Source organism: Scomber japonicus, chromosome 17 (assembly GCF_027409825.1).
Source record: "Scomber japonicus isolate fScoJap1 chromosome 17, fScoJap1.pri, whole genome shotgun sequence".
In the NCBI taxonomy this organism is placed as follows: domain Eukaryota; kingdom Metazoa; phylum Chordata; class Actinopteri; order Scombriformes; family Scombridae; genus Scomber; species Scomber japonicus.
The window spans coordinates 18,754,696-18,780,007 of NC_070594.1; the positions used below are offsets into that span (position 1 = coordinate 18,754,696).

At 38.6% G+C, this 25,312-nt stretch overlaps 1 protein-coding gene across 1 annotated transcript in view; it reads left to right on the top strand.

Annotated features, from left to right (window-relative positions):
• Positions 1 to 3,531: 3,531 nt before the first annotated feature.
• Positions 3,532 to 25,312, top strand: part of akap12b (A kinase (PRKA) anchor protein 12b) — a 44,054-nt gene continuing 22,273 nt past the window's right edge. Inside the window, exons 1-2 of the mRNA XM_053337173.1 lie at positions 3,532 to 3,666; positions 23,790 to 23,865. Of these exons, the coding sequence (XP_053193148.1) occupies positions 3,532 to 3,666; positions 23,790 to 23,865 (211 nt within the window). The remainder of the gene's footprint in view (positions 3,667 to 23,789; positions 23,866 to 25,312) is intronic.

Here is a 25,312-nt window from a genome sequence, read left to right on the forward strand (position 1 = left end):
GGCTTTCACTTTAATGGGAGCTTCCTTCCCCCCACCCCCCTCTTTCAGATGACATCAGCACTTCTGCTGATCAGCCTGGCGTGTTGAAGGTCATTCACTAACACATCTATCTGTGTACAACTGTAATGAAGCTTCCAGTCTTTTAGGAGACTTGAGTGTGAAGTCATTTTGTGGTTTTACGACATGAGCAGCCTGTATGTACTGCTTACTGAATCAAGTAGTGACAAAATGCTGCTTTGATAGTCTCATTTAGTATCACAGAGCTGTTGAGAAATCAGTCATGATTATTACAGGGCTGGAATATGTAACCCTAACCCTTTTTTTTTTTTTTTTGTAAAACACCAGTTAGCTGTAGCTTGACAGTGTTGCTGTGGCTAACACTGTGAAATATCATTTTGAGGCAAGTTGTGTGTTACAAAGGACCATTTAAAGGAATGACTATTATCACAAAGTGTGATTAAAATGTCTTCATGTTCACATTTTCTGTGTTTGACTTTTAAATGTTAATAGTAGAGGACTGGGGATACCACTGTTTCTGTTCTTTGACTGCAAGACAGATCAGAATATATTTTCTCCTCTACAATTAACATTTTAAAGCGACCATTACCTTTGTTACATTTTTACACATTTTTTTGTTTAGGTTAAAATGCTATTAATAAGGTAATGGCAATCTAAAATGTTAGAGAGATCCACCAGGCATAGAAACTAACTCGGTGGAGGGGAAGGGAGTGCGGGACTGGGACATAGGAGGGAGGAGGGATTGTTGCAGTTAAAGTTTTTTTCGAAGTGCTGTGTGAAATGCAAGAAAGGTAAGAGTCACTTTAATAGTGCATATAAAAAAATACAAATCTATGTCAGTCAGCCTCAGTGTGCTGGTAACATTTGAAGTGGCATCATGCAAGCTTACAATTTTTATGGATCACCAAATTTGAGTGATTTTAGGATTTGAAATCTTACAATGAAATACTCAGGTAAATGAGGGTATCATCTTCATATAAAAGTGCAATTTCTTGCTCATTGCACCAAACATGCATCAAAGCAGTGTTAATATTGTTTTATTTTCGGGAAAATATGAATCCCTAGTGCGCATGCGTGACCAAGTGTACCGTTCTCAAGCACACCTCTTCCAACCGTACTGGGCCAGGGAAGTGTACTGTACTCAAGCACGGTTACTTGGACTCACACTAGCCAAATAATCCGGAGTTTAGGGGGCAAACGTGCTTGGGCACGGTATGATTGCCTAGTGTGAGTGTGCCCTAAGGCTTGCAAGCCACAGTCCTATTTATTTCTTATTGTTGTGAGATTTTATCGGGTTATAACATGAGAGTTAAATGTCTCTGTGATGTCAAGCAGTCAAGTCCCAAGTTTTTAAAATGTCAATATTAGTCAAGTTCAAGTTAAATCTGAGTCCTAACTCGTATACTGTGGCTCTTCAATGTGCTTCAGAAAGTGTGATTTCTTCAGGTTTTTGCCATCTATTCAAATTACAAATTACTTTTTCTATTTTTTTACCCCAGACTAAATAAAATAACCTCTGATTTGTCTTTATTTCAAGTTGCTACTGTTTAATCTCAGACCATAAACCACAACATGAGCATAGACCACAGAATGTCTTCACATTGTTTTCATTTTTCAGCTCTGTGTTTCTCTGCTGAGTGTTTGTTTGTGTTGCTGCAGAGTGTGTTTGGGTTTTGGTTTTGGTTAAGCTGCAGAGGACCCTCACTCGAAGCCTGTGTGAACTTGGCTTTGAGTGTTGGGGCTGTAATTTGTGCGTTCTAAAATTCCAAACAAAATGGCACATGGCTCAACCTGCAATTAACATTTAAACCCGAACATCATCTCCCCATCAGGTGTGAGTGTGGCATTTACACACTTCATGAGGCGCTGTCAGTACATTAAACACCTAGAGCTGATCTACACCAACGAGCATGATGCATATCCTGTGTTTGTGTGGTTATGTCAGAGGAAATTTAGATCAAAGACTGTTAATTAGATTATAATGACACTGTTCACCATACATTTGATTTATATAACTGATTAAAGCCATTTGAATGTAAGATACCGCCTTGAACCTCACTGTAATCTGACTAGAAAAATCAAGTGTATAAATTATGAGGCTGCTGTCTTTCTCTATCTCTTTCTGTGATATGAAACAATTTAACAATATTACCAAAAATTCACACAGGAAACATTTTAAACCCAAGTACATTTGCATTTCAAGTAAATTGTGCCAGTCAGAGAGATATGAGATGTAGCAGTGGGAAAGTAAGTTTTACATCCTTTTAGTGTTTTTAGTGTTACAAGTATTTTTATATATTGACCCATATCACCCTATTGTAGATATATTGGCATGTATGCCTTAATCTGATATGGTAACAGTATAGAGAGGGTTCCCAGTTGGAAGCAAACTGGGAACATAATAGTTACATGTTATACACCCACCAGAAAGCTAATGTACTAATGCACTTTGTAGTCACATTTATATTTATTCTTTATGTTTGCACTAAATGTCACCTGATTTATATTGTTTGATGTACTGTTGTTGTGTTATATGTGCCTTGTAAAGTGACCTTGAGTGCTTTGAAAGGCGCCTTTAAATAAAATGCATTATTATTATTAATTAGAAATAGTATCACCATTGGATAGTTTGTTCAACAGACACTGCTGACAAGTTTGTTTGTACCTTGGTCACAATTTTTGGTGGGAAAATGACCAAAAAGCCTCTATATCAAAATTATTTGTTTATTTTTAAAAATCACTTTGGACTAATGTTTCCTTATCAGTACATGTCATGGTCAGGAGAAAAAAATGAATTGAGGAATCCTTATCAAACATATGCCGTCTATTTATCTTTTTAAACACAACAAACGACCATATTGTGGGTTTTGCATGTAAAACCTTATTCTGCTAAAAACTCCAACCATCAGATAAATGTGATGGAGCAACAATCAGTTTACTAACCATTCCTGTGGTAGCCTATAAAGTTACAAATATTTCCCCAGCGACCCATGCATGTGTTGTTATGATGATTGGAGGATTCCCTGATTTATTCCTGTGTGTAAATCATGTGTGTTATACATCAAAAGCTCTAATTTCATTTAGTAATCCCTCGGGATATATCTAATTTCTACCTCCACCTCCACACGCCATAGAGCAGTCATTCTTCTCTTAACCTCTCTCATTGTAGTCTGTCCTCCCATCAGCAGCGTCTTTGATGCTGCTGCAAGGCGTGCCGCGGCGCACCGGAGCCCCATGTGATACTGACGGGAGGTGTGGGGAGGTGGGAGGAGGTGGGGGTGTCCTAAAACAGTTTGCTGGTCCTTACATTTCATCACTCCAGATCCAGGCCACCCCGGGGCGGAGCTGCACTGTAGAGCTTGTCATTCGGACGATTTTGGATACCCGCTGCTGCAACCCAAATTTGTGTTATCTTCGTGTTTGATTCGGGGTTTTTCATTTAATTTATTATTTTTTTAAAAAACCCGATTGTAGCCAAAGACTAGAAGAAGTCCACCTTTGTATTTGTTCGTCATGGGAGCAGAGAGCTCAGCGCAGCGGGACGGGAAGAGCCAGGAGGATGCCTCAGTGTCAGTGTCAGCCTCAGCCGGGGAGCTCAGTGCGGAGGTGAAGGTGATCCAGGAGGGGGGCAGCGTCCTCGATGGCAAGGTACAGTCTACAGTCTTTACCTACTGACACCTTCTGATCTCATCCCTGTCCCTGCTCACCACAGAGCCGAGACAGCAATGAGACAGTGTGTGGATGACATAAGGGCGTTTATCCTGCTACTGTCTGCTGCAATGTTTCTTACTTTGATTCTTTTATATCAGCTCACCTGTGTGTTTGCAGACATACCTGTCGTCACAACACCACCCCCCCCCCCCCTCCCCTCCTCCCCCTTGTGTGTCCCAGTCTGTGCGCATCAGTAACGTGCTGCAGCGCACAGCCTGACGCTGTTTTGTGCTGAGTAATGGGTCGAGGAGTCTGCAGTCCCGCAGTAATAAAATGCCAGCAGCTCAGTTCGGGTCCAGATTTACAGCTAGACAGATCACCTGGGCTCAGAGTGTGAGTCACCAGCACTCTGGATAAAACACATATTATTTATTTTAGTGGTCTTTGGAGCTCTTGATGAAAGCAGTGATGGATTATTTTTAGATTGCAACACTGATAACAGGCTTACATCATGCACTTTTCATGTTATCTTCTCTTAAAATGATCAACATTTCACTTATCCTTTTTTAATTTAATAGTAAAAAAAAAAAAAAAAAAAAAAAGCAATCTATGAAACATGTCAGAAGGAGTATTTAAAAATCTCCTTTTTTTCTTTATTTTTTAACCTGCAGAAATGTAGAAAACAAGTTTAATATGTTAGGCAACAAATTACACAATAATAATACAATTAGACAAAGCACATGATAATAATCATCATAATCATACTAATGTTATTTATATGTCACCATAATAAAGTTACAAAATGCTTTGCAGTATAAAGAATAAATAAAAAGTGAATAAATCCAAAACACAAGTCAAGATAAAAAATAATGAAACATAGTAAATAACAAATGTGAAGAGAAAATAGTCTGTGGTGTCAAGTACACGTCAGAAAAGAAATGTGAAAATAAAACATGGCAGATGATATTTCTTAAAGGTCATGATGAACTAATCATTTACAACATAAAACAGTATTCAGACAAAATCAAACTTATTACAGTGTCTAACCTTTCGGCTTCTTAAAATGTCATCATTATGATGTGTATCAATCAGATTTTTTAAAGTTAACATACCCTTTTTCATTTGTGCAGCTGTGAGTTGAGGTCCAGCTTCCATCATCAGAGGTATCTTGCAGACTCGGCACTCTTACCTCTGTGTAAATTGCTCAGCATTGTGTGAATGAATATTTGGAAAGCCCCTGCTAATGAGTATGTATGTTTCGCCACCTGCTCTGTTCATGCCTCGTATAATCTATTGGATTTATTGACTTTTTTATAGGCGGGAGGTCAACGGGTCATATTTTGTGACCAGTCTGTCTTCCTGAAAGGTCAACACAAAGGTCAAATGACCCTGAGACAAACGTTAAGAGAGAGAAAGCACAGAAGATGCAACATTTGGTTAAGATTTCAACCTTACATTTGTTCATTCTTGTTTCCTCAAGAATGTGTGTTGTCTGCTGTTGTCAGAGGTCGGCGTGTTTGTGCAGTTGTTTTCCAGTGAGTTGACATCATGTGTGTGTGGCAGATTTGTGTGTCTTGTTAAGTCTTGAGTTGTTATCACAGGTATCATCGGGTTAGTGGTGTTTTCACTCGTATTTCATTTGGGACATTGGAATGTACGATATGAAATGTTTCAAAAGCGCTTCAGTGCATCTATTGTGCTTTGCGATTCCAGCTGATACAGTTTATGTGCTCCTACCTTTGACAAGGCGTCTCTTTATGTAGCAGGTTGCCGGTCACAAAGCCTACCCTGTCCAAGGCTACTGCCGGTTTTGATAAGTCAAACACATATTGTTTGTTAGTGCACTGTTAGTGTCATTCTACATCAATACAAACAGGTGATCAGCTGCCAAAAAAGTGAAAGTACAGAGAAATATCGCATCCTTTTACTTCAGTTGTAGAAATATGAGAAGCATCATTACTTACTTCTTTTTTTACCAAATTGAGTAAAATCAGTGATGCAAATTTGGATGTGACCTAATTTTGACATGACAAGCTGGAATGGCTTTACAACTTGAGTTTATTTGTCTCAAAGATGTTTATGATTGTTCTGTTTGGGAGCTGAAACATTCACAATCAGACTGATTTATGGACATATGATGACTAAGAATATCAAGATGACACATAATTATGTGAAATATTATTTGACATCAAGCATGTTTGCTTTATATTACATCTAGAACACTGTATATGTCTGCTGTCAACAATCTTGAAAAGAAAGAAATATTTAATGTTCAAATAGCTCCCATTTTGTACTTGCAAATCTACAAAGTCTGTTATGAAACCCAGAAGGAAATCATGACCTTTTTGTAGCACAAAGTGTTTATTCCTCAAACATTACAAAATCAGAAAGACTTTTTGTCTAACATTTTTTTTTAATGATAATAACGATTTTGAAAGAATTTATTTAGATATAATGGTAAACATAGTGATTACAATGGTTTTAAATGGAAAAGAGGGGAAGTGTGTGTGTGTGTGTTTTGGATGGTGATAGTGTGTGCTTGGTCGAGGCGGATGGAGTCTTCCTGCTTGATACACAGTCAATAAATATCCTCCTCACTCCACAGAGGAATTTAAGCAATGCATCTCTCTCCACCACTAGCGACCCGCCTTCCTCATACCTCACTGTCTCCAACGACCTCAAAAGTGTTGTCAAAATAACTAGATGAAGGTCATGATACAAGGAGGTGTTTACATGGATTGCAGAGTTACTTTCAGGAAGGCTGTGTTGTTGCAATCTACAGTACAGGAATCATTGTGTTTATGCCACAAAATATCAGTTTATCTGAATATTTGAGAATGTTTTTATCCCAGTCTATGAAATGTACTAGATGTTGAGCAAAAGTGAACTAGGAATTGCTAGTCTTCATATTCATACAGGCTAACATATGAATTTGTCCGGCTTAATTTGTAATCTAAACTTACTTTTAAAGTCCAGCTGAATCACATTTAGTAATTTCTTTTTACAGTCAAAAAAGATGTTAACTTTTTTTTTTAAATGTATTATTGATAATATTAAGTAATATTGTTTTTTTGTTTTTTTTAAATGGTCTTTTGGGACAATAGTCAGTCAATTGGAGGGGTGTCATGTCAGAGGCTTGTTTGATTGACATTAGCTGGCAACTGGTGTAGCTGCTGTAGCTACAAGTCAGATGGAGAGACAGTGTGTTGCTAACAGGGATTTTGAAGAGCAACAAGCAAAGCAGCATATAACCACACACAAGTGACATTTGCAGATACATTTACATGCTGTTTAAGGTGCTGCAGTTGAGCAGCTAATTAGCTATCTTACCTGCTAACAAACATTAGCAGTGCACTTTTCTCCAGTGAGAGTTTGGTGGCTAAGGTGCAGGACAAGACATCTTCATGTTTGTTAGATAAGGAGGAGACATTAGCTGGAAAGCTAATCTGGATTGTTGTTCTGAATCTGTGACTCTTGAGTTGTTTTGCAGGATGCAATCAGGCTCAGTGTGACCGTCTGACCATCCAATTTGATTTGCTGTATTGAAATAAGGACTCCAGTTACGTAAGATGGCGGAACAATATTTCTTTGACATAATGAACTCTAGTGGGCCCCATTATGGAATCAAGGAAGTGAAAATATAAATGTCTCCCTTTTTGGTTTCAGGTTTTTTGTCAAAGGAGAAAGGAGATATGTGTGCTATTATAGACAAAAACAAAAGGCAGTTCAATTTCAGTTGGATTTTCGAGTTACGTCTGCCATTTGAAAATAAAATGTTCCTGATCTCTTGTGATTGGTTTGTATTGTTTATACTAAATTTGTCCTTCCTTCACTGGCATTATAAAGGTTTTTATTTACTTAACTTAAAGAGTTACCTGATGCCAGGCTGAAAACACTGTTTCACTGCCCTCAAAGTTGTCAGGAAAATATCAAATTTCTGTGTCCTCTTTTGCATTTGTATCTGTACTTAACTGGGACATTATTGTGTATTGACACAACTTCTACATCACTACAGCAAGGGGAGAAGTTACATAACTGGAGATCAATTTAAAAAACAAGGTTCTTTACCACAATAACTTTTGATGAAAAAATACAAATTTTTAACCAAGATGTCAAATTTTCAAAATGGATGTGTACAACAGGGGCTTCTTCCTTAGTTTTCTAATCCACTTCTTTTTTTCTGCCCTCCAGCTAGACAGTAAAATGTCTGTAAAATCACTGTTACTGTTTTGAAACTGCAGTAAATATCAGTATACTCTCACACTCACCAACTCCCAAATCAACAATACAAATAACCACCTACACAGACATGAGACCTGCATCACATGTCAGATCCTCCACCAGTCACAATAGCAGCAGCAGCAGCAGGTGACTCCAATGATCCAACATCATGTTATGTAATGTAATGTGTGCTGATTAAGGCTCATACGTTCCTGTATAATGAGCTGCGGCTGATCAGACGCTGCTGTGGCTCTGATTATCCTGTTTAGCAGCAGAGAGAGACAGAGTGGAGGGGGGAGGCGGAAGGGGTCAAACAGACCATCCATTGAGGATGGACTGGGACGGGGACAAGCTGGGGGCCCCTGTGTGCACCGGCCCAAAACAAGAGGAAGAAACCAACAGGGCAAAGGGTGGTGCAGTGTTTGGGTGGGCAGGGGCACAGGGGACGGGTGTGGAGTCCAGAGAGAGAGAGAGAGAGAGAGAAAGAAAAAAAGTTTGAGAAAGAAAGAGAGTTAGAGGGGGACCCGCCAGCATGACATAAAGTCGGATGAATCAACCGATTGTTCCCTCAGCCTTCCCTGCTGCCTGATTTTAAAAGGACGCTGATGACAGAGGTTGGGTGAAAACTGGCCCTCGTAAAAAGAAAAGAGCAAACTCAGAGTGTTTGTAAGCATGAGTGTAGAAAGTGAAGGTATGGGGCCTGTTTGTTTTATTATCAGAGGGGCTTACAAACAAATCTATTCTATCTAACAAAAAAAGGAAGGGTAAAAATGTATTTGTTGTAGCTAACTTCCATTCAGTCAGTCATTTCTACTCAAAATGTCAAAGCTTCTCTTCATCTGCATATTCTGCATATCACACAGAGAAACATCAGCTGCCATAAACACCACTGATCCATCCAGAAAAACAAGTTCACCTAACATGACTTGTCCATATGAGTTTTTGGTCGCTTTCATTATCCTTAAGTAAGTGGTGTATGAAAATGACCTCTTAAAATCCACTGAAGATAATCTCAGGCGTAATCAGTCCAAATTAGACAAATCTGCTTAAAACTGCTTACAAGCTTAAAACTAAGCTGGCAAATTCTGTTTAGGAAATCCTAAAACAACCATACTTTATTGTTGTTTTGGATCTTTTACCCTCAAGAGACTAAATATCAATCTCACAGTGACATAAACATGTTAGATCTCACAATCTGTGCCAAGTTTTATTTGTCACGGAAACCGAAACATCTTTCTCTGTGTAATTTAGTTAATTGAGTTTGAAGAGAAACAACATATTCTGTTCCACACATGCAAAGACATAAAAGTTTGTATTAAAACAGACTAACTCAATTCAAGCATGAGGGAGTTTTCCATCTGCAAACATAAAAACAAATTAAACTGTCTTTTTTTTGTAATGATAATGGAAATGAACTTGCATTTCTGACTGTTTTTTGACTGTAAAAGCAACTTATTATGATTATTTACACATCTGTATTCACAAAATGGCAAGAAAATTCAAAAATGCTCTAAAACAAACAACAAACTGTTTAACAAAATATAGCCTAATGAAATATTATATAAGCATACATATATCCGCTCCTAAATGACCTATAGCAGATCATTTACCATCACACTATAAACTATAGTGAGCTTTTCATGGTGATTGTTTTGGTCTAAAATGAAATCAAAGCAAATGTATGGTTCTTCTTTCTCATTTTAGTTGAGGAGAAACAGGAAATGGCTTCCTGCTAATTAGTCTGTCTCACCGCCAGCTTTCTATCTTCCATCTCTATGATTTGCTGCCAGCTCCATTACAGTGAAAAAAACGCTGTTTTGGAGATTTGAAAAACCAGAGCTCTTTTATTCCTCTTTCCAACAAATTCAAGTTCGCTCAAATTATTTGATCTAATAATGAGTCCACAAGACAATGTCAAATCCTAAAATGGCATCAACATAGAAGTGTATGCTTGTTTTTGTTTATTGCAGTGTCTGTGCATGGTTCCCAGACTATTTCCCCAGCTTGTTTATCTATTCAATTGTTTACAGTGCAGCAGAAGTTAAATAAGGTTGTTCGTCTTTCCATCAAATACCAACGTTAAGTCCAGAAATAAGAGAAACTTTGTACCATCAAGAAAGCTGTGTCACTCAGAAGTGTTACCATCACTCCACAGTACTGGATGTGTGCAGTCATTGTATTAATGTGTTCCAATCAGATTCCTCTTGTGGTTTACAATAGCCATTCCCAGCCTGTGTGTGAAAACATCTGTTCATGGTTGCAACATAACTCTGAGGATGATTATGGTCACTCTTTTATCTCTCTCTTATTTGAAGTGAAATACTTGCTACGTTTTTACCTCGTCAGGTCTTTAAAGTTCTTCAAATTAAAAAAAGGAAAGAATCTTTTATTATTGGCTGACCACACCACAACTAACAGAGACCTGTGAACTGTAACAATGAATTGCAAGTAGATATTTTTGACTTCATCTAAGCTTGGGAACCTGTTTAAAACACTGTGTTTGAGTACGTTGATAATTCAGTGTCATAAATTCACTTTCCCTTGACTCTGAGTGTACTTTTGCTAGAAAAACACATAAAAACACACAAAGAAATGGGTATACTTCAAGGGATGCCAAAGAGATGATAAGAAGGAAGTGGAGTGTTTCAAATAGTGACATGATTGTTGTGGTGCCATACTCATATTGAGGCCTGAATTTTGTTAACACAAATTGGAAAATGGTTTTTCATTCAATTTACAAGTTACAACTTAAGATTCACAAACACACAATCGTACAGTTTTAGCGCTTCCTGTTGGAAGTAGTGATGGCGTAGGTGCCACGAGGGGTTTTCCTAATTGGGAAGCTGTCTTGTGGAGTGACGAGGTGTTTACTGATGCATCATCACTCCACAGGGACTGTTACAGTCTCTTTGTCACAGTCAATCATGACAGGGAGATTGTGCTACATCAGCTTTCTAGTGCTGCCTTTCTTTGGAAGGGGACATATTATGCACACTTCCAGGTCAATATTTTGATTCTGGGGTTCTGCTGGAATATCTTTGCATGAAAAACGATATTATACTGGCCCTTTACATAGAACCCTAGTTCAGCCTCTGTTTGAAACAGGCCGTTTTAGCTTGTTTAAGCTCTTTGACCTTAGCAACAAAGGCTATCAAATGGACGATATTTTATGGGCATGATCTGATATCAGACAAATGAGGAAGTAGACTTTGCAAACAGAACCTTCAGAGCTGGCTTAAGCCCTATCTTTTGACTTCAAGGCAGCATTTTTACACACATTCACCTCAAGTTTTGGACCTTTGACCATGTTTAACGCAGAGTATAAAAATAACAGAAATAACAAAAAGCATGATATGTTCCCTTTAATATTTCATCAGCAAAGCAAGAGCATTCAAGGGTCCTCCTAATCAAATGATTGTTTGATTTTAGTCTGAAGAAACTACATTACTGGATCTCCAATAAATTAAGTTATGTGTCTATGTATAACTAGATTGTGACACAACCATGCACAACCATCTGACTGCATTATAACTCAAAGAATGTTCTGAATAGTTTAGGTACAAGGTAACTCATATTTTACCAATGTTCTGTGTATGAAACCATGAATTGTTAGTTGATTGTTGGAGCTTTAATGTGACGGATCCTCTGCTTTGCTTGCTACTGCTGTGCTTTGTTTATAGGGGGTGAGGTTACCAGAGAGCAGGTTGATGGATCTGCTGTGCCCCATGTATACAGACACACCCCACCAATTTATTAATTTTGTTGCTTATGGTTCTTTGTTTTAAATGAATTGACTTTTTTAATATGGTATAACTGACACAGTCTAGAGCTAGGCTGTGACATTCAGATACAGGTGTTTATTCCCTTGTCGAGCTCTTTAAGTTCAACCTGAAGCATGAATTTCCATCATTTTTTGCATAACAAATCTGTACAACTCTGTTTCAGTCTGTCCTGGCTCCTCCACTGCAACACTGTGCTCAAAATAACATCTCCCCTACCTCGATTACGTCACCTGTGTACTTGTTCACCCATCTTGCCTCCACAGTTCCCTTCTTTCACCCTCTCCTGTTTTTGGTCTATGATTCATATCTCATATCTCGCTTTGCATGTAGTGGAGATGCACCAGATAACTCCATTTTGTTTGAGATCCCAAGTGTTGAAACAAAATAGTATATTTGTATATTATATATATATTTATATTCATATACATGACCAAATGCATCGAAGTTCACTTACTATACAACACTGAACTACAAAATATGTTGTGTCATTGTCTTCTAAAGTGACCCATACAAGTATTTCTTGATCCTATTGGCAGGAGAACATTGTTTGTCAATGATTTGCGACAGTTATAAAATTGATCTGACACTTTTTTGGTTAAGATTACATTACGTTTGAGCAACTAAAACTGCTCGGTGAAGGTTCGACAGTGTTTGTGATCATAGTTAAAAGAAAAGTTGGAAGGAGAGAGGGAGCAAACAGCAGTGCCCAGTGTTAAAATCACACACTTTGTATGCATTATAACATATTTACACTACTTCTGGCTTTGCTCCCAACAGTCATTATTTACCATGCAAGTTATCAGGAAACTGAGCCTTATGCCAGTTATAACATCACAAACAAACGACACATGCTGTAGTTTCAGACCATCTTTCTTATGGTTGGAAGGTTGGGATTTACGTCTCAGAGGGCTCTATCAAATGTTTTTTTATGGCTCTAAGAGAATTTAAAAAAAAGAAAGGACAAGAAAAGGTGTTATAAATAAATTGACTACCATCCCCCTCCTACTCTCCCACCATCCCACCCCCTTCTCTTGCACTCGTTCACCTTTGGTTGCTGCCTTTCTCTCTGTCGCTCTTTTTTTGCACATTCATTTTTCATCAGCTTTGGTCCTGATGCAGCACTAACTGCCTCACAGAGCACAGTGTAGGATGTGTGTGTGTGTGTGTGTGTGTGTGTGTGTGTGTGTGTGTGTGTGTGTGTGTGTGTGTGTGTGTGTGTGTGTGTGTGTGTGTATGTATGTGTGTGTGTGTGTGTGTGTGTTATATGTGTTTGTACTGGTGTGTCTTCAGTGCTGGTGGGATTTGGAGCGTTTGAAGGGCAAATGGTGAATCATGGCTTCAGTGCAGCTGCTTTCTTGGTTAGCACACTCCTGCGGGGCGGTGCAGCCTCTCTAATCTCTGCAGTTGAAGTGTAGTCTGAGATTTACTGTATTGATCAAACTCACAACTCATATATCGCAATCCTTGTCCAATAACAGTAAACCCCATTGACCTGGGAAACAAACAGCAGTGTTGGAAACTAACTGAGTACATATACTCAAATATCTGAATGCTTATTTCACTACTGACAGAAAGATTTTTTGAGGGTGTGTATAACAGTATAGGTCCTAAAATAACTTTTATATAGTATTAATTTGCAACAACAAAAAACTTTTTAAGTAATGTGCTGCATCTGCAAAGTTGCAAAATGTTCATATTGAATGTATCTGCAAAACATCCAACATATTTCATTTTTTCCCTCTATATCCATTTGCAACAAATGCATGATTGATTTTTTTATGCTCATATATAGGCAACTGAAGCATTTAGTTAAAGTTAAAAAAAGATCCTGGTGTTTTTAATTGTTGACACTGGCTTGAAGCACCAGACAAGATGTGTTTACTTTTCTGTCTTTCTTTTTTTCGGTAGCTAATCCTGGTCTCCGGTGTCAAAGTTCCATGTAACATTTTATGAAGCAGAGTTGCCCTGAGGGACCTCTAATATGTATTATGTAACTTGATCATGTTGTACATTTGTATATTTGATTTCATTTGCATAAAGCAGAAAGAGATTCCTTTCATAGTTGTCATGTCATGATTAACCACTTTCGTCACAAACCGTGATCTGCGTATACTGTTGGATTGGGACTCTGTAAGTGGTGTCTTATGATGCCCGCTGCTGTATCAGGATAATTAGAAACATACAGCACAGTGAATCAGGTGGTCACTGTTTACTCATTTGAGCCGAATGGAAGTGTTGTTTTAAACCAGTCACCACTTTATCGCAATAGGGAGTGAAATATATCCACAGTTTACCTCCTCTATGAGAAAGACCCAACTGTTTTACATGAACATGTTTGATTAGTTGATCTGCTTTCATAAGACAGACAGACAACAGAATTTCTTCTTAGTCTAGTAACTGTATGACAAATACATATTCCACATTGCATTTGACAACTCTCCATGATTTAGTGCGACAACAAGCCACTGTGATTTGACATGTGCTTGTTTGTGATTAAGCTATTCCTCCCTTTTTTTTTTAGACTGCATAATTACATCAGCAGACTGAAGTCCATATACTGTTCCTGCTCCGCTAAGCAGACAAATGAAAGTAACGAGATGAGGAGAACAACTCTGAGCAGTCGGTTGTTTTCCGGCAAGAAAACAGACCTCCTTTTAAATCTGATTTCTTTCACATGTCTCATTTAACTGTGTTAAGAGGGCATCGAGAGTTAAGTGGCATCCAGCAGCATGTGAAAAGTCATATACTGTATAATAAGATACATGACATAAGATTTTTTTTTTTTTGACATTCCTCTCGTCCAGCTGTCAGCCAGCTGTCTGCTCCTGTGCTTTAAACATGTGATATTTTTGTGCAATCTATGGATCAAATGTGTAATATGAAAGGCTTTGTTTGTTATTGTGGAGATGTATTACATGAGACTGCAGTTTTTTAGCAACTAATGAGCCAGATGTCTACATGATATCTATAAGTAAAAGGAAGTCACACTTGATTTACATTTTAAGACATTATGCCTCTCACAACTTACCTCTTCTAGATGAAAATATATTTCCCTCAGGAGTTGATGTAGACCAAAACAGAGCTAAAATGAGAGTGAAAATTGGATTCACATTCGCCAGATGGCCAGAATCATGACCTGTGTCTGCTTTGCCACAACAATCTTTTTTTATCAATATGCTTATTTGCATTGTAGAATATCATAAAACACTAAAATATCTCTTAATGCTTCATAAAATCTCTTATTGAAATCTGAAATATGCTTCTTTGAGCAAATACATAGAAATTGTAGCATCATTTTCAGGAAAGTAAACAACACGTACCAAAACCATATATCATCTGTGGTAATAAATACTTACTTAAATTCATTAGAGTTGTGCCAAACAACAGTCATGCTCAAGTCAACTCTCTCTATGTCTTTCCTGTACTTTGAACATCTGTTCTCTCGCTCATGGAGAGGAAGTAATACATTTCAGCTTTAAAGAGCAGTATGTGCTGTTTCTCAACCATGCATATTAACTATCCAAAAATATTTGACTTTGGAATCTGTTCTTCAAACTCTTTGGATCACCTCAAGTTTAGTCAAAGATCATGTGTGGTTTAAGTAACGTATTTGACCCTGAATATTGTTTCTGTGCCAAAACTTAGATCAAACATATAGGCATTAGTTGATCTGTGTGATCTGTGTAATCTAAGAGTAATTTGAGGCCTGAAGCCATAAAAAACAAAGTCTGGTATAAGTGTCTCACTAATTAAATCCATGTTTATAGCATCTGCAGTCTTTCCAGACACCCCATCTCACCAGTCATCTTCTTTTCTCACATATATGACTCTGGAGCTCAGATGCTTATCGGGGCTCAGGGATATTTAGAGATTCATGACAGGCGGGTCAGCAAAGGGGGTGGGTTTGTTATTTCAACCCAGTTAGAGATGCAGGCCCCTGGGGTCAAACGCTGGCCAGAATGGTCTGATTATGATCGTGTCTTGGGGGGTCTTTCCTGTGACCAGGGCTGTTGTTGTTGTTTGGCTCCGTTTGCTGTTCGGGTGTAGCAGCCGCACACATGAAGGGACAGGGGGAGATGAAAAACAGACAAATTGTGGGAGGTATACAGACTTCAGGTTAAAGGGTTAGTGATGCACTGATGTAGGTAGAGGACAACCTGGTTTCATCTGTTGGCCTGAAATGGTGACCAACAGGTGTGTGGATTCTACAGGGTCACTCAGACTTTTGGTCTGCATGTCTTTCTCTCTCTCTCACGCGAACACATGAACATGCACACAAGCTCGAGTCTTGGTTTATTTTTATCCTTTTGCTATTTTATTTATCTAATTTAGTGTCCTTTGAGTTGTCCTCTCATGTCATGCACTTGAACAAGGCTGAAATCAAATAAAGTGCACAGTCACACAGAGAGACTCGTGTAGTTTCCAGGGCTGAGACGTATTAGACAACATGTGACAGATTACGAATATAAGCAAAATACCTTCCAAATATGTTTGTTATTTTTTTTATTTTCATGCAGTGTTAATGAAATTTGAATATTTATGTCAATTACCACAAGAGCTGTTTCTCAGGTCTTTTGAGATGAGTCCAAATCAAATCTAAAGTCTCACCAAAGCAAAAGCTCAAGTCTAGTACTGACCATTACTGTGATTCAAGATAGCTTCTGAGCAGTTTGCTGTTTTAAAAGTGTCTTACATAACTGACACAGAGTCCTTTCAATGTATACTTTAATAATTAAAGGTGTGTAGTTATGCAAGGCCTGCTGCTGCTGTCTTTGGCCTCTGGGATCTCAGTGTTGGTTGGTGAAATATCTCTACAAATATTGGACACCCAAACATTCATGTTCTGCTAAGGATGAATCATAATAATTTGGGTCTACATTTTATGTGTCAAGAACTTTGGTTTATGACCAAATACCTGCAAAATGGAGACATTCCCATCGGCATCAGCTGTACTTTGTGTTTGGTCCTAATTTGCAAATGTTAGCATGCTAAGATGTTAAACTAAGATAGTGAACATAGGCTAATAAACATTATACCAACTAAACTTCAATATGCTAGCATTGTCACTGTGAACATATGATGATGACGCCTGCGAATGAGATACAATCTCCCGGATTCTAGAGCGAGCAAGCAAGAGTGCGTGCGTCCTGATAGCTCTGTGTTGCTATGGCAAAGACTATGGTTAAGGTCTGGTAAAGTTTAGGCACAAAAAATACTTACTTAAAGTTTATGCTTCCTTAAAGTTAGGCAACCCTAACCAACCAGGATAATCATAGCTACTAAAAACTGTCCAAGTCCACTTTTTGCCATCTAGCCATCACCCGAACATGCCACCTCCGATTATGGAAATTTGTCTCTTTATTTTTATGTCATCTGAACTACATCACGTCTACTGGTCATAATTACTAGATGAAGCTAGATGTTGCCTATCACTCATACATAGCTATAGGTCATTTTTGCTGGCTGAATTTTCGAACTATAACATCTTTCCTTTTGAGGACGTGCTGGGCTTTCATCCATTAGAGATACTAGAACTAATTTAAAAACACCTCCGAACACGCATAGGCAGCTTGTGTCTGTGTGTTTTCCAATACAAACCTGACAGATTTATGGTAAAGGACGCCTGCCTCATGCTGAAAGCCACCATAAATAAAGTCAGTCAGTCAAACCTGCTCTGTATATAGCTACAGCACAAGTGGACTTCACAACTGGAAAAGGATAAAGAAGAAAAAAGAAAAAAGAGAAGGTTATTTTCCACACCACTGTAAATCTGCAATATTTCTGGACATGACTTGATGTTGTTAGATTTGGCCAAATGTCTGAGAGATAATTGTGGATTTATCTTGTACAAATTGGCCCAAAATGTATTTACTTTACAAGTATGATTTGATACAAGTTGTGACGAGGACACATTTGACTTGTTCAGTATTCCTTCATTTCAAACTGTGCTAAACTGTACAAACACATATGCACACACAGAGGCTCAGGTACTCACAGTCTGAGCACCTGAGCGAAGTTAATGGATTGTGGAAACAGTGAGAGTGTTCTTCGGGGGTCTTGTCAGGCTTTGATCTTTGGTATGTACTGAATGTGGGGGTCAGGGATAATAGATTGGGGGCTGGCAGGGGTGAAGAGACATGAAGAAAGAAGGAGGGAGGGACAAGTAGACAGACATGATAGTCACACAGGCCCTTGAAAACTTCTGATAGACCTAGGTGAAATATTTATTGGCAAATACCTCGAGTTGCTCGTTTTCGAATATCTGATTGCGGGGTTTGATTAATCAGGACTCGTCAGATGGTAGTTCACAAGTTCACAATCTGAGAATAAACTGACTGTTATATACTTTTTTGTGGTGTTCTCAGCTTTTCGGTAGTCACTACAAATGAGATTCTTATTTGAGTTTGCAACAGGCTCACAATGACATGTTGATGTTCAGCAGGTATAAAAATGTACTGGTTAGCCCTAAACAAAAAGTACAGCGGGGGTTAATGGGAATGTCATCTGTACAAAACTTTGGAGCAATCCATCCAGTTGATGTTGAACTATTTCATTGGATAAAGTAAAATGTTTGATCTGGTGGCGCTAAATGTAAATACAGAGTCAGTATATGGTTCCTCTTGTGGGGAACTAAGCTGTATCTGTACAACATTTAAATATTTAAGTCTGGTCATCTCTAGAGCTACCTTGCATAAATGGAAAGGGTTACTTGGGCACTTGGTGCAACCTGAAAAAATTATCTGAAGATATGCAGGACCTTGTCTTCACATTGAAGGAAACGCCCATTTTGCAAGCGTGTTGGTGTTAAATTGGTGTGAAGTTGAGTTGAGTTTAAACCAATCTACTCCTTTTTGAAAATCTATCAACCCTTACACCTGGGTGAGAGTGATCCAACAGGAACATATTATGACATTAAAATGAACCACAAGGGAAGAACTACTCCCCATATCTCTTATCTATTACATTCGTCTTCTTTCTCCTCATTCTGGCTCTCTGTTTCTCTTTTCCTCTCTCTTTCTATGGCAAGATCTTTGCTTTCACCTCCTTTCACTCCCCCTCTCCTCTGTCTTTATCTTTCCTCTTATTCATTCCCAGTCGCCCCCTCTGACGGCGTCATCCTCCTTTTGTCTGCCCTGAGACTCTGTCCACACCTCGGAGGTCAACAGGTTGCAAGGTTAACCGTCTCGAACAAACTACGGCCCCACAGAGACTCTTTAAGCCTGTTATCTCCTACTGCGAGTTGACTTGTGTGCATAACTAAGAAAAAAAGCGTGATGGTGTTTGCGACATGGATGCACAACGACACAGCTGGATTCAGTATGACTGACAGATCTGCAGGTTGGAGTTACATTTGTGTGACTTATATAAGGTTTATAAACCAAACAAAGCTTCTTGATCAATTTGACTTATGCTTGCATTCCAATTGATAACATTAACATTATATTATATTATCTAAATCTATTTTATTTGAGGGAATCAGATTTAAATAAAGGTCACTGGAGGTCTTTTTGAATGCTTATTTCAGCCTCTTCTCTTGTCCAATTCCAGAGACATGGGTTTGAGATGTCATTTACCAGCTGCGTCACCCTCTTCTTTTCCATTAACTCCCTCCTCCTGCACTCTGTGTTTGGTTTAAAGGGTATAAATCTCCCCCGCTGGCCTCTGTGGAGTGATTTAGGAGACAGCGGGTCGTCTCTCTTCCAGAGCCACTGGCTGCCTTTTTAGAGTGTAGGGGTGTAGCCAAGATGTAAACAAGTAAAGGCAGATAGGAGGAAATGCTCATCAAAGATGAATTGAGATAGAAAGTGAAAGCAGAAAGAGGGATAGTTTGAGAGAAAGAAAATGCGGAAGAATAAATCTTTACTCCAGTGCCAATGTTGAAAAAAAAGTGGAAAAATTTATTTACTTTACGTCAAGGTTACACCAGTGATGAACTCCTTTATCTCTGTGTACACCATTTTGAAAGCTGTTAAACTAAAATGGGGTACAAACATTATGTTGCACATCTTGTGAGAGTAAATATCTTCTCCTTAATGTGTACATAGTAGTAAAGAGGTACAGCCATCACTGATATTCTCTGGACGTATGCACAGAAGATGCTTTTTTTACTCATTGCTAACAAATTTCCTTATGTGGCTCATTGATGTGTTTCAAATCGTTTTTAGACAACAGTGGCTTTAGCTACAAAGGTAATACTTGTTAACAGGATCAATTAATGGTGTTGATCCTCATGTGGGGTTTGTTGACAATAATAGAAATATAGAATATGATTGAGTTTCTGCCCTTGACCGCACCCGACACAAGAATTTCATTTAGTCAAGTGGGACAACAACTCATTTCAGCTAATATTCAATAGCAGGGAATTGTAATTTCACTTTCCATATCTGCTGTTTAACGTATTGCACTTATTGTAAGTGCCTGTCTGCACAATTTGATTTAACAAGTTGGATAAAAGGAAATTAAGTGTGAATGGTGACTCAGCATGTACAATAAGGGCCACACAGGTCTGCAGGCTGACAGTCACACAGCAGAGCCTAATGGATCCGTAAACACTCAAGTGAAAGAGGCTGCAGAGAAGGAGGGAGTTAGACAGAGCGGTCCTTTGTGAGTATTTAGCCTCTAGTGATAAATAAAGATGAGACTATAAGTACAAATAGAAAGAGCTTAGAGAGGCTTTATAGAAAGAGAGGCAGGAGCAGGACGTGTTAACTGATGAAACTTGGTCTTTGTGGCTTTATGTGTTAAGTTAACGCAGCTCACAGTGCCACCTTTGAGACCATTCATTGGTTTATACTGCACATGAGCTCCATCACATACTGGGGAAGGTATGTTTATTCTTCTTGTTAATTTGTCTAGTAATGCAAAATATGAACAAAAGAATGCTTCTAAACAGAAAAATATCAACTGTACCATCAATTAAATTAAATCAGACCATATTACACAGGAAGCCAGACAGAAAACAAACAATACACTTTCCTCCTTTTTTCTGCTGTTGTTTTGCTTTGCAGATGTTGTGTTTTTTTGTTTTTTGTAGCAGGTCTAAGTCTGTCTTTTGGTCTTTGTGGCAGACCACATTGGCCAGGCAGACGTCAAAAAATGCACAACTGGCAGTGAAACTTCAACGTATTCTGTCTGAGAAATGGTGAAAAGAATTCAGAACAGCTTGGGCGATGCAGTACCTGTCAGTTTTGGGTCAGTTTTGGGTCAATTTTGGGTCATTTCAGTTTCACAATGATGATAAACTGAAACCTTATAACTTATAAAAACCAACGCAGCCTCCGCTTTTAGTCATATCTACATGGGTGGGATACAAGTTCTGTTTCGCTTTTAGTGCAAAGTCATCCTCCCTCCTCACTTGATTACACAAGATCTGCTTAAGTCAAATATTTATGACTCAAATAGAAATCTGAAAGTGCTGCGTACATTTTCAGTAGGATTCATTTTGTATCATTCTATATAACCAGGAAATGACATTGACAATTCTCAAGGGGTGTTAGAGACACAAAAAAATTACATAAAAACATGTCACAGAAGTATTTCAGAGATAAATGTAATTATAAAATAAAAATGCCAAAAGGGTCATGTAAAGGTTCACATACCATCTTAAAGCATAAGGGATACAGGGCTGGGTTTCCTGGTGTATATCATTACCCAAGAGGTTCATTCCCATCTTAAGCCCTGTCTGCCAGTCCACATACTCTCACCATTGCTATAACGGGACTTGTCTTTACACTTGCTATGATAAGAATGTAGCAGCAACTTTATTTCAGATCCACACACAGAGGAGTGGCTTTTTTTACAAGGGTGGGAAGAGGTTGATGAAGTGACTTAGGCACAGAGGTGACCATTTGGGGGAGGTGGGCTGAAAAAAGGGGCAGAGTCAGGTGTTGGGGGATCTGTGGCAAGGAATGCTGGGAATGCCAGTCATGAGGTAGACCAGGGAAGGGCGGGGTCGCTGCAGGTCTTGAGGTCAGCTGATGGCTAACACACCAAATCTGATCAGAGGTCCTGAAGGCTTTAAAAGGACAACATTGACGGGACCATCCTCCTCTGTTAATAACTCCAATATGTTTGACTCGAAATATTCCTAATTTCTTGTGATTAATAGATCACAAGTCTGATATCCGGTCACATCTGGCAAACTGAAGTCATTTCCAAATTTTTCCACCATGCGCTTCATGATCCACAACAATATTTGAATCAGCAGGGCAGCACATTCCTGGGAAATGGCTACCAGTATTCTTAATTTTCTCCTTTTCTTTATATTCCATGTCTTGTCTAGAGAAAGTACAGACTTTACAAGCTGTATGCACCCTCTCTATGAAGAGGTTCTTGATTTTGCTTGGAAGTTTGGAGAGGAGGAGCACTTGGAGTAAATGTGTTTTGAGAGAGGCCAACTGCTGGGTGTTTTTACCAAAAAAAAAAAATCTGACAGTTGGTGGATCCAAGAAATGAATGACAACGCTTGTTTAATAGCCATAGAGTAGCTGTGGAGCTAATGCAGGAGCCTTATTTTAGATTTTTTTGTGTATAGGCTAATGCAGCTACATGTCATGGAAGTTGCTTTGACGTGACAAGCAATCATTTTTGTATTTGTTGATTCCCACAACCTGTTGAATATATTTAAATATATGAAAGTAATCTTAATAATTCACTGTTAAAACTGAAAAGTATAGGCATAAGAACCAAAACTATGGTAAAAAATGATCTTGATTGTACTTGCAACTAATTTGAATTAAAAATAAATAAATGTAAAACATTTATTTTGTCCTCCCAAGTAGTTAGGACACCATGTAGGACAGCTCTCCTCCCAATGACCACTCCCTCTTTCCAGAATGCTCTCGTTTTCTTTTTCCCAGTACATCCCTGCACCTTGTCCCTAGCAGAGTGTCTCCACTGTGGTGTCATTTTCCAGGGCTTTCCTGGAGGAGTTTGTGCTGTTAGGATTTGAGCCCGGGTTGTCCATTAGTTAGATTAGGAGCTCTACTGGGAGGCTCTGGTTCCCTCTCCCGTGGTCGGGACAGACAAAGCTTTGGCCTGCGTGCTATTGTACGGCTGTCAGTCGAAGCTTGTCACCGCCAGAAAAAAAACTCTTTCAGGTCTCAGATCCACTGATAAGGGTGTCTGTGTCTTGTTTACTTGTTAAGACACTTGTACTATGTTCATAATGAAAAGTGACTGTGATATTGCACTATTCTTTCTTGCTGTGATGTTGATATATTACTCTACAGTTCATTGTAGAATTATCGAAGCTCTTTTTCAGACTAACTTTCCAGTGATTTGACTGTTGAACAAAATTAACTTACAGCATGAACTTACATGAATTTTAATGAGGTGTTGTGAATTTAACCATTCTTGCCATGATGTTTTTCGACTTTTAACAATCTTTTCTACCACCTGATTAAAAGAATGGTTGAATGAACATGTAACATATGCAGCAGCACACACACCATTTAAGGATTTGACAGCATTCTGGCAGGCTGATTTACTGATCATTAAACCATAAAGGTTTTTATTTGCTCATTCACTGTATGGTGTTGATAATAGCTGTGGTAGGAGAGTGTTTTTGCAGTTTTAGTCCTTTCATGAAGGTTGTATTTGCTTATCTTGAATGCTTAGAGGGAATAGTTTGACATTTCCTGTCGAAGAGTGAAATGACTGATGATTTATAACACCCTCAGAACTGCCAACATTCACTGCTTACCTGGAAAGATCCCAGAAAAGTCATTACACACAACAAAAAAATAACCTGCCAACTTTCAGTTTTTAACGGACTAAACAAACATGATAAAGTGCACTTAATTTTGAGCTGGTAAGTATTGATTTTGCAGTTTAGCCAGGCTAGCTGTTTTCACCTGCCAATCTTTATACTATGCTATGCTAAGATAAGCTAAAAGGCTGCTGGATATAGTTTCATAATGTATGCTGTAGACAAGAGTGGTATCAATCTTCTCATTTTATTCTCAGCAAGAAATCAAATTAGATTATTTCCTGACATGTCACACTATTCATTTGAAGGAAAGAAAAAATGTGATCACCAATGTGACCCTTATCCATTAAATGAAAAAAAATAAAACCCATGACTCAGAATGCCTCTTCTTTCTATCTCTTTCTCAGCCTCTACAGAAGAATGGCCAAATCTCCAGCACGACCAGCCTGAACGGACACTCTGAGGACAACACACTGGCAGAAGGTGTGTGTGTGTGTGTGTGTGTGTGTGTGTGTGTGTGTGTGTGTCCTGCCTGTGTTGTTTGTTTACAGTGGGTGGTTTTGGGAGCTGTTCCTGTGGTTGTGGAGAGAAGTAGTAGTGATGTTTGTGTGTGTTTGTGTCTGGGATTTTGTACTGTTTCTTCAGCGGTGGCAGGAGGTAAGCTTGCTTGTGTGGGGTCAGTTTTCAGTGTGTGTGTGTGTGTGTGTGTGTGTGTGTGTGTGTGTTTGTGTGAAAATTCTTGTCTGCAGATGTCTTCATGGCTCTGCAAGATCTGCTTGATCCCAAACTAATCCCTTTGTCAACAGACATAGGACACCTACCTGCAGCTTTTCACATAGGAACCACACATGCATGCTCCCACACACCCACATACCCAACATATTGTTTCTCTTTCAGGTCCTTGCTAATCCATACTCTGTCTGTTGCATGTAAATGTCAACACGTGTTCTGTAAATTTGGACATGGTCTTAGGGTGATGCTGCACTTCAGGCCACAAGAAGATTTGGAGCTGAACTATCAGTTTGAATCTGTCATAAAATGAATTAGATTGTTGTAAAGATGTTTCTGAACCTCCTGAGGCCTTTGCACAAAGTCTTGGATATTCATATTTTTGTCGTAGAAGCTAATGTATACAGAAGTAGGCCTCATTTGTCTCTTTGTATAATGGACTAGTCCAAACATTATCCTTATAAAGTGCAAATATTTAAAGGAGACTGAAACTGGTCTGTGGTCCAGTGGGAGATAGGTGGATACAATGAACATTTTTAATGAGTAATCTGAAATAATCATTAACCTGTAATAAATTGGACAAAATATATTTCCACTTAAATTAAACTGTGCCCCAGTCTCCTATTTCTATCTCCAAAGCTGCATTTGTTTATTTTCTTTGCCATTTCTATCGTGTCTTGCTCAATCTGGGAGGGCTGCAGGGGCGTGTACACCCTCCCTAAATATTTAGCAGGTCGTGACCCGGGCCCCGCACAAAGCAACCTGCGCACTTCATAATATGTTATGGCCCCAGAGAAGGAGAAACTCTATACTACTTAAAACACAGAGATATGTCACATACCACTCTTTCAAATAACCTATTTAATAAGCTATTTAATGAAGCGATTCTGTCCATTTATAGAGTAACCCAATACCTTCTTCAGAGCAGAGATACAGAGTGTATGAGATGATGTGGCATGTAGTCTGATACAGAGTAATTGAAATAGTTGCTTATGTGAACATGTACTATAAGTTAATTAGTTCTGTGAGAAATATATATGACAGAAGAAGAAGGGAACAGTACATGTAATTCCTAAAATGACAACTTATATCACCACCACACCATCACTGAAACTAGATTTCTAAGTCTGATCAGCCAATATTGATATTTGTGAGTTAAAACAACAGCTGGCTTTTGTGTTCATGAGAAAGTTTTCAGGCT